The sequence below is a fragment of the Apteryx rowi genome, unplaced genomic scaffold (genome assembly GCF_003343035.1).
Source record: "Apteryx rowi isolate R43461 unplaced genomic scaffold, aptRow1 scaffold_69, whole genome shotgun sequence".
Classification (NCBI taxonomy): Eukaryota; Metazoa; Chordata; class Aves; order Apterygiformes; family Apterygidae; genus Apteryx; species Apteryx rowi.
Window position 1 is genome coordinate 1,283,235 of NW_020450971.1, and position 10,839 is coordinate 1,294,073.

Below are 10,839 nucleotides of genomic sequence, written 5' to 3' on the forward strand. Positions count from 1 at the left end.
TTATTAAATTCAATGTATCTTTCCCACCAGAGCAATTGCCTGTTCTGTGTGAAGTCGGTTTTTCTGCATTAGGGAGAGACGATAGATTAGAGGAAGCCAGCTCAATTCCTGCATGGTGCTGGAGAGTTCACATGAGAGTACACAGTCAGAGCCTAACAGTATTTCAGAGGGGCTAACCCCCTCCCTCAGTGAGAAAACGAAGAGGGAAGAAGCTTGCCGTGTCTTTTCAGGCCTCACCACAATAAATTCCTCGAAGTATTTGGGATGGCAGGAGAGGAGAAGAAAGAGGAAAAGGAAGAAGGTGAGGGAGCCCAGGCTGGGGAACCTTGCTGCACTAACAGGCATTTTGCTACGGATTCAGCTGGGAAGGGGTGTGATTTCAGGAATGACAGTGTTCAACACTGTTTCCTCTGTGGTGCTGTCCCAGTGTTGGACCTGCTGGAGGATTAGGAGGGATCTAGAGAAGGTTCTTACACACATGCTAAGAGCATTTCTGCACAGCACAGTGCATTGCTATGGAGACCAAATGGCACCAGCTCTCCAGAAAGCAGCTCAAATACCAGGCGCAGTCAAGCTGCATTACTCTGATGATTGATTTAGCCTGCTCTTCTGCATAATGTCAAGCTGACACAAACCCAACAAACACAGGGAAACAACCTTCCCGATAAGATTTGTCCTTCTAAAGATTTCTGTCAAACACCTTTGACTGGTGTTTTCCCTCCTGCAGTTTCCCACTGTTTGGACAAATAGTTGCAGGGAATAGTGGCAGAGGAAAGTTTTCTCCCTTCCCCCTTACAAAGTTTCTGCTGAAAATCAGAAAAACTCACATCCAACCAGATGTAGAAACACAAAAATTCCATAATCTTCTGAGATTTCCAGGAAAACCTTCTGAATCAATAGCAGGGCCTCTGGGAGTGAACATGAACTAACACTGCTCTGCTGGGTTCACTGAACCTGTGCCTGACCAACACCATTTGGGGCTCTCCCCACTTACAGTCAACACTTCCACAGGGATTCCATTCTTCCCAAGACACCTGATACTTTCTGTGCCAGCCAGACCACAAAAGACCATCTTAAAGGTCTGCTATAAAAACAAACCCTGCAGCAAGCTGTTTGCCTCCTTATTCCCAGGATCCTCGCTACCACTGAATGGGCAGAGGATTGTTTCTTCTTGGCCAGATCCTTCACTGAGTGTTTGAGGTCCAGCTGAGAAGGTTCTTTTGTCAGCTTTTTTTTTTTAAGATCATCCTGCAGACTATCCTTGGTACAAATAACATTTTTTTACATATTAATCACAGAGCATCTTGATGCCCTCTCATTTCAGGACATGTCACCCCTTGGCCCTCCCACACTGCTAACTTGAAAAACAAACCTAATAAGCACATGGAATAGTCTCCAAATGGGTAGGAGAGGTCAGAGAAAAGTGCTGGTTTAATGGGAAAGATAAAGTCACCTTTCTTAATTGTGTATCTCTCTCTATCAAAAACATTTACCCTGGATCCCTTTCAAACAGTCTTTCTTTTCTAACACAAAACTGTTCAAAGGCTTAGCCTGTTTTCTAAACCAGGGTGGCTACATGTATTATTTTTGCCAAAAACTTGCTGTTTATTTATCTTGCGCTCATTTCTCTATCGACTTTAAAATTTGGCAACACTACACACCACAGAATGCCGGTGTCAAGAGTTTATTGAAGATGAATCTGATACTCTGGGAGCACTGTTAGACAGGACCAGCCATTTCTGAGCTCTAAGCGTTTTATCCTGCTGTCGTCTAAAGCTACAGCAGTAGCCGTGGTGAGAGACGGCACGAATAACCAGGATAATGACACTGGAGTTAGTATTCAAGGAAATACATTCAGCATAGAGGGGATGTAATGATGGGCTGACTCTGGTGTCAGGTTTCATCTCGTAATATTAACAGGCCACTGCCAAGCACTGCTTTAAAATTCTCCCGGAGACTCTTTAATCAAGTTATTGTTTAAAATTATAATAGGTTTGATATCTGCTTCGTTGTCCTCCCTTCATCCCCCCCCGCCCGATCTGATTATCCTCAGTTGCTCAGAAATTACTTGGCGAGTTCTGGCCCAGTCCCGTGACGCCAGCTGAGCGAGGCTCAGCTGACGTGCTCTGGGCTCCGCACGCTGCATCCAGATCACAGCGCTGAGGGCTCTGCCTTTGCCAAAGCCAAACCGGGCCTAAGGCAAGAGTCAGCAGTACTGAAGCAAAATGATTCTGCTCAGTAGCGTCAGGCATTCGTGTCCAAACGCGAGGTGCCCAAGGAAAACGTAATCCAGCTGAGCGGGCTAGAGTCCTTCTGCAACATCTCAGAGAAGTGAAATTTGGCAATAAGTCCACTCCACAGTGGAAGTTAGTTTCAGCAGATTTTTCTTTTTCAGTGGTGAGCATGTTGGGGTAGCAAATGTCATTACTGCAATGTCACGCAGTACCTTGCACAATGACAAAAATACAAAGAGCTTTGAATCGGTGGCTATTTGGAGAGTTACGTAAGCCAATTTTTTCCTAGGATTAGTCTATGTGCTTGTAGTGGCAAGGACCCAAAGCAGAACTATGAAAGGCTGTGGTTCCCAGCTTGGTTTTGACTGCGGTGCTTCTCATCTCCCTTGTTTTTTAAGTGCTGGAGCTAGTGGCAGAGACTTTCAGTCTGGGTGATTTAAATTTCAGGTAGCTGACCAACTTTGTCCCACGTGCATGCTTAATCAGTGGGTGACTCTGGCCTGTTAAAACTTCAGTTTAGCTGTATTTTGTGTTTCGAAACGTTTCAGAACGATGAATCCCTGATCCTAACCCCCTGAGTTTCCCCTGCCAGTGGACTACTGATGCGTCGATACTGCCAGAGGGGATCCGAGTATTAAATTCCTACCACGCAGCGCTCCTTGCAGAATGTATTAAAGCAAACTGTGAATCAGTCATAACGATTAAAGGAAGAAGCAACCCTTTTATTTATTTCATTGCAGAAAAATTAAAAAATTAATCGTGTTACTCCGTGCCTCATTAAATACCTACGAAAGCTGTTATAAGGCCCTGAAGCTGCTACATGTTATTACAAGATGCGGTCGTAAGACAAACTGCTATACTTGGCAAGGCTCAGCCCAATTTCTCATCTTCCCTAAACACAGCTTCTAAACAGGTCCAGGATTTCTAAATGGACGTAATAGTTCATTAGTTTTTCCTACTGAGGGCAAGATGCTTGGGCATTTTACTGCAAAGCAATAAAAGCAGCTGCACAGCACTGGGAGTAAGTGCTGTGCCTTGCACCGTAGTTCCTCGCTGGCTAGGGTGATTTTGTTAGTCATCTCTCTTCCTCCATGCTCCCCTGCAAGTCATTGACCCTGAGATGTAGGCTATTAGCAACTGGCTCCCTCTCACATAAAAAAACCCAGCCCCAGTAATGATTTCCCAGCTCTTCGGTGACTTCAGTATTTTTCTCCTTGTAACCAAAGTCACTGATTCATGGAGTGGGATGAAAAAGTCTCATTAGGTCATTTAGACCTTCTATTTCAGGATCATCCTCTGTGGTATCTTCTAAACAACTTTGACACTTTTCTGAAAAACCTAAAAAAGCTTGTGAAAGATTACTTAATATTCAGGCTGTCTTCCTTTGCCTAGTTTAATTCCTAGACTTTCCAGGTTCATCAGTACCAGAATATCTGACAGAGCACAGTAAAAATGGGAACTGCAAAGGGATCTCACTGCCCGCACCACAGTACCGCACGAAAATGCACCTGCCCAAGCTTGCGGCTGGGTCATGAGACCTACTGACAACATTGTGGCCCCACGCAGACGCGTCACACGTGTGAGCAATGGCACAGAGCACAGCCAGGCTCCTTGACACAGTTCTATTTACGGCGCAGGCAGGTTTTCAGTTATCAACGCAGAGTCCACACTGGGAAGTTCCTTCGCCTCATTTGGTTTTACACCTAACAAACTCGACATTGGGACCAAGCTCAGGGACACTATAGAAACACAGCCTGAAGAGCAGGGGGATTTGCTGGTAATTATGAATGTCGCTCTTAGCTGATTTGCTGCTACTGAGGTGTATTCTTCTAATCTTTCTGTATTAGTTGCTCCAGTGCTTTCACTGGTTTTGTACTTCCATCCTTTAACCTCCCCAGTTTGTAGGTACCTTACTGGAAGAAGAGAGTCCAGTGCTGTGCCTAGCCACCTGCAGTCTCTGTCCTGCCTATGAAGTAGGACAGAAGCCAGCTCACCACCTTCTGCGAAATGCATTTCCCCCAGCAGCAGCGCATACGAAGGTGCACATCATGAGAGAGGGTTCTTTCGGTTACAGCACCTCTTTGAGGTCAGGAGATGACAGTGTGCAGGTTCTCCTCTCTCCCCTTATGCTGCCCCCAATGGTACATGTTCTTGCAAGGACAAAATCAAGAGTTTTCAGACTGGTCGTTGGGGGAAACGTGACCAGCTTGGGTCAGTGGGCAAACGTGGTTTAGCTGAGGCTCACAGTCTCCATGCACCTAATCTTCAGTATCGTGCTGTGGTGAGAATACTAAAAGTCAAGTGGGACTGGACTGAGACACTCACAGTTATGAGCAGACTTATCAAAACCGAGTAGCACTTACTTTCTATCTCCTCCTGCAGCAGCAGCATTCGGAAGCTAGGCAGAGCAGATTTAGTGCAAGGAAGTATCTTTTTGAGCAGTTTAATGCCAATCCAGGAAAAGCACTGAATCAAATAATGGCTAGCTTTTAACAAAATTATTTAATTATGTAACCGTTATTAACTTTTGTGGCTATATAATTCTGTGATTAATCAAACTGAATGCCTCAGGTCAGAAAATGCTCATCTGTGGGGCTCAGGGAGGATTTTTCTCTCTTATACAGGACCGTACGGTCGGCTCAGAGCATAAAGGGGTTTTTGCTTTCCTCTGAAGCACCAAGTACTGACCACTGCCCGAGGCAAGACACAGACGGACTCAGTGCCTGATTCAGTGTGGCAGTTTCTATGGAGCAAATGGGATTTCAAGGACAGACAGAACAGGGAAGCTGCAGCCTAGTTTTGCAATACACACTCCAAGCATATGCACATTTCTCTGCTGCTGAGCAAGAACCGAGTAGAACGAAGTGCCAGTAAATATAGAGCGTTAAGGGAAAAACGCAAGGACCCTTGGAGAGCTTTAATTTAGGCAATGTATTTAGAATGAAAGGAACAGTTTTGAAAGTTAATTGCATTTTGGTCTGCTGTAAGATGGCTAATGACAAAACTTGCTTCTGACCTAACTCATCAGCTTTCTGCCTTTGGAGCAAATATTAAATGTCAGCGTTTAAGAGTCGTTCTTCAAACACCAGCATGATTTCAGTGATAGGCAGAGTCATTCGCAGATCCGATCTCCTGACCTGGAGGGGCAGAAACCCAACAAGAACACTTGCTGGGAGTCTACATGGGTCTGAAAATTTCCCACTGTGTGGCCAAACTAAACCCTAATAACTTTTCTTTTCTCCAGCTCTCTGAGACATGCAGGCTGGGGGCCAAGTTAAACAGATACTTTCAAGCTTCTCCCTGTCTCCACTGACAACTTTAATACCTGGCAAATTAGAAGCCAGAGCATCCATGGAATTGGCTGACACGAGTCAATAGGGCTGAGCAACGAATTGAAAAATATATAAATAAACAATGAAGCAAAGCAGTGGTTCTGTTGCTTATGCAAGGGAAGAATTTATCTACAGAGAAAGTGGGTGTGTGCAGAAAGGGACGGCTGCCAAACGTATGGTATATAGAAGAAATTTTCACCCACATTTTTCTCTGGACAAAGAGGAAATTTAGACCGTGAAATCAGAGACTGCTACATTGTTGGAGCTCTCAGGGTTACTATTTATTTTAGATTTTCTGCTTTGCCACCCAGGTTTGGTTTCAATGCCATGGGCAGGTCTAAGAGTGCAGTAATGTTGGCCTTAATCTATAATCTCTGTCTTTGCATTGTAGAAGTCTCAGGAACCCCAGTTTATTTTAGAAGTGCAAGAGATGGCTGGCTCTCTCTTACAACTCAGAGGTCCTGGGTTCATCTCCTAGGGGCCAAGCTGGAGATGATACAAACATTCTGTGAAGAGCCACCATCTCATGCTAAAATCAGGCCAGCTATAAAGTAGCCAATCTCCCATTGCAGCGGATGAGAGTTACAGCTGTTTATGTTATGTCTGAATTTGGCTGAGCATCTCAGTTAGCTCATGGCTTAGAATGAATGGCTGCATGGACTATGATATACAGACTATCACCTACTCCGCAGACTTCCCCAAGAGGAGAACTACAGGGATGGATGATTCACAGATGGGCACTACAGGTTGTTAAATGTGGCTGCAGACAGATTCATAGACCACTGTTTCACCCTAGCCAATGCACTGCATTTTCCATGCACACTCAGGACCTTTTCAGAAATAGCAAAATTTTAAATGAAGATACCAACACCAATTCTGTCAGCCAGACTGAGAATACCTGCAGCTTGTTGGAAATTTGAAGCTTTGGGCAGGTTCCAGATTCAGAGGCAAGATAACACAACTTCTAAGGTCATAGTAGCATAACCTGCAGGGCATATTTGTTTACCCCTTCAGGTGAAAGGAGCTGTGCCTACTGGATATTACAACTCTGTCATATCCAGAATCAAGTCTGCAATGCTCTTAAGTCTGCAATGGTTTTCTCTGCTGTAATATCTACAAAAATATAACAGTGCAGACGGTTGGTGTCTTGGATCTACTGCTTTTCCTATTCACCGTTTTTGTCCCCCTTCCTCCAATTACTGTATCTGTCTCTTGGCTATTGTTTTATGTTTCCTGGAACAGGAACTGGCTTTGCTTTTTTTGTAAAGCACCCAGCACTCTGAATCCCTGATCTACTGTTGGAGTCTGTAGGCACTGCAGCAATACAAACAAATAAAATAATTGTAATGAATAATATGATTATTTGATGAACTGTTAATTATTTGGTTTTGTTTTAGGGTCATTAGAATGCAGCTTTATGCTCCTTTAAACACATGTGAAAGAGACACTCAAAGTGCTTGAGTACTGTCTAATTTTAAATTCTCCCAGGCACATTCATGAGTCATTCTGAATTGAGACACGAGCAATGCCATAATCAGCCTGTGAGTGTGGCTTATTCCAAAGAGATGCAACTTAAATGGTCCTAAGCAAAGCAGAGAAGCTCAAAAGACCATTCTCAGGTTGGGATCCTTATCAGAACCAACCCTAAATTATCCAGACATGTTCCAAAAAATTCCTCAGATGGAAGATACTAGGCTTAACAAACCCTGATTTTTAAGGCAGCCTATAACAGAAAGTGCCTTTTTGTTCACAAAGCTTACCTTTCCTCAAGGTCACCTCGCGATACAAATCCTCTCCAGGGTTCTCCCACTTTTACCATTGGGGTTGCTCTAAGCGATATAAGTTGCTTCTCTCCCACTGCCTACATCACCTATAATGAGAGAAGACAGCAGAAAATGAAACCTGGCTCTCTTTTAATAGCATCGGTTACAGGCCAGCAGTTATAACGCTGAAAAGCACTGCTCTTCACTGGCCTGCTGCACAGTAATTTTAAAGGGCTAAAGAATACGAGAGAGATTTTGCCCTACACTGCCTGGTTCAACACACACTGTTGCTTTCAGTATTATTTTAAATTAGAGTCTATCATAGATTAGTTATTAATTCATCTTTTATTATACTTAAAGTAATAGCCTTAAGTTTTGATTTCAGAAAAGTCAGAATTACTGCTTCGTGTCCGAACAATGAGAGAGAATATTGTTGCATGTATAGGACAGGAGCACTTATAACTAAGGTTTACACAGTGCTCTGAAGACCGGTAAGCTAAAAAGACATGGCATGAGGACTTCTGGATTCAGCCTCAAATCTGCTTTTGATACACTGAGTTATTTGGAATACCTAATTCAGTTCCCCCATTATCCAATCTGTAAAATGTCACTGTCTTACAGGCTGCTGCAAAGTTGAATTCAAATGATTTTTATATATTTAAAATTAATTTTGATCATTAATGACAGATAGAGGCAAAACCTTATGAAGACAAGGTCAATATGTTACACTYTGTTCTCCACAGGCGGAGAGCTGTTAGCAAGAGCAAAGAATCCATATTATCCGACCATGAGCGCGAGGCTGTCAAATACCAGCCAGCAGTACAGGTTGAAGAGGACACCATGGACTTCACACTGGAAGACTCTGTTCTTCTCCCTATGGATCCAAACCTGGAATGCCACAGCCCACCTCCAGATTACAACTCCGTCATTCACTACTCTGCCCCTCCAGTGTAACGAGCCCAAGCTGATCCAGGGCCCCTTGCGCCTCTCTTAACAACGCTAAATTCTCACGTGACTCCAGGCCTGGGGAAAGAGGCTGGGTAGAACGAGAAAGGAAATCTGACTGCCCGCTGCTTCACGTGTTTCTTCTGGCACATCTCTGATGCGAATGGAAGCTCTTTAGGAGCACCCATCTTGCTACCTTTACAGGCCTATTGCGACATAYGCAGTAAATTAAAATTCTGTCTATCGGAATCATAAATAGGAGCTGCAACCCAGACCTGCTTCCACTCCTCCTTCCCCTAACTGGGACCGTTCATTGGCACTTGCAGCTTTGCCAGTTCCTTCATTCACTTCTTACTCCGTATGAGTCACCAAGAGTCATGTCAAGCTAGTTTGGAAGCAGGATTCATTCTACTGGCCTTGCACACATCCTGCCGGGATTGCACAGTATGATGCTGTAAAGGATCAGTTGAAAACAACAGCCGTAAACTCTAACCTTTTGTTTTTGGAGAAAATCCAAAACTACAACATTTTTCTTAACTTGGGATCTCACCCCCCCAAACAGTTTTGAAATGCCCGAAAGATTTTTGTTACAATTTGCAATATATTTTCCCTGCCTACAGGACCCATTCTTAAAACGGCACAGCCYGCACAAAGCAGACAGCGCTCCCGTATCACGGCACAGGCCGGCCTCTTAGGCTTTCAGGGCATACACTGTGACTAAAGCTGTTTCCCTGTGTTTTCTCCTTGTCAAAACAGCAATTTATTTTAGGATGCATGCATTAGGGAACCTTGATTGAGATGCATCTTTAATGATTGCAAGGCATCGTCAGTGCCTTAAATAAGAACTGGTTAAGCTTAAATAAACAGAATTTCCCACCACACGTGCACATATTTATGCGAGTGTGCATACAACGCCCTTTAACAACAGTTACACATATAAATGCGCATACGCTCTTGAGGCGCCAGCAGTGTAGCAGCAATTTTGTGTTTTCTTTCTGGAGAYGGATTTTTTTTTTATTTTTATTTTTTTAAAGCACTTCCTCTGGCTTCCATCACAGATGCCACACAGTTTGGGAATGCTAGTCCATGCTAAACTGTGAGCATATGTGATACATATTTGTCRCCGACTGTCTCGCCAAGGTAAATATTGGTATGGAATGAAATGCCCTCTGCATCCAAGCCCTTCATGGTTAAGTCCAAGCTTTTTTCACTTTCTAATCWTACACACTGAATGGATCAAAAATGCCCACGTTTGAGAAATGCAAGATGTGTTACCCCCAAAGCACCCCAAAGCTGTGGGTGGTAGGGACTGCTGGCCTGCAAGCAGGCACACGCGGGTCCCACGCATACCCCTGTCTTTCTCACAGCAGTTTCCCAAGTAAGCAAATAATTCTTGTCATTTAATGTGCTATGAAATAATCAGAGCTGACTTTAGAAAACTAGAAGGGATAAAGTATCTAGGTTCCCGAGCCTAAAAAGCAAGGATGAGAAAGATGTTCATTGACAGTCAAACCTATAACCTGCTAAATTGTAACCCTAGGTCCATATATAGACTTCTCTCTGTGCACAGTTCCTTCCAAGGTCTGCACAACCCTTTCCTTTCCTTCTCAGGCTTGACACTCTGATTTGTCTTCTTCAGAGAGAAAGAGTTTTTCTTCAGGACTACAAGCTAAAGGAAGAAAAAAAAAATCCAACACTTGCAAAACAATCATTTCACCTTGGTGAAGACAGCCTAAATGTTCTCGCAGCAGCGAAGAAAACGTTTCTGGATGATCAGTTCGAGTTGGTTACATTGCAATAAACATGAAAAAAGCCTCAGGTATTATCACAGGGGAAAACAAAACGCCAAGCCCCATACCATGTTAACTGTGAATGCTGAAGCATCTGAAGAAAGGGCTCTTGGGAACTGCACTTCTGGGTCTCCTCAGCTTCAGAATTGACCTACTAAAGAAATCATCTGCCGTGACTCAAGAGCCCCTCCTTTATAGTGGACCTGCTAAAAAGTTGTGGTCTGTAGTTGCTTTATGGTCATTTTTGCACTTCTTTGTATTTTAGTACCTATGTATTAACTAGAGCTGGTCAAACAACAGAAGAAACTACTGGAAAATAATTCATCTAATGAGCCGCAGTAAGCTCATTATATCAGTTTTTCATCAAATAGGAAATTAACTATCTATAGAGCTCATCAAATAGTAAATCACTTCTTTGGGAAATAATTTATTCACATGGCAAAATGTAAAAAAAATGTGCATATGGTTTGTCTGGCTGTACTGATAAAGGCATCAGTATGAGACGGTTTGTTGTTGCGCCTTGCTCTGCAGCTTATGAAAGTGGCAGTGTGTAAAAACCTTTGCTTTTAAACTTCAAAATAAGAACATATAGGGAAGAAACTGCAAGTACGCTCTCCATTTTGGAAAAGACGGGAAACACTGCTGTGTGAACTGTGTGCTTCCGAGAGAGCTGAGTATATTTTCCTTCCTTCTTATCAAGGACAAAATGTAGACGTTCCTCTGAAACCAGAGGAACGTGAAGGGTGTTTCCAGAGCGGGACCTACGAGGACACTC

At 43.5% G+C, this 10,839-nt stretch overlaps 1 protein-coding gene across 1 annotated transcript in view; it reads left to right on the forward strand.

The window, feature by feature from the left end:
- The window catches only part of LOC112975755 (vascular endothelial growth factor receptor kdr-like), a 103,038-nt gene extending 94,755 nt beyond the window's left edge, over window positions 1–8,283 (forward strand). The window contains exon 31 of the mRNA XM_026086246.1: window positions 8,073–8,283. Within this exon, the coding sequence (XP_025942031.1) occupies window positions 8,073–8,283 (211 nt within the window). The remainder of the gene's footprint in view (window positions 1–8,072) is intronic.
- The last annotated feature ends 2,556 nt before the right edge of the window (window positions 8,284–10,839 follow it).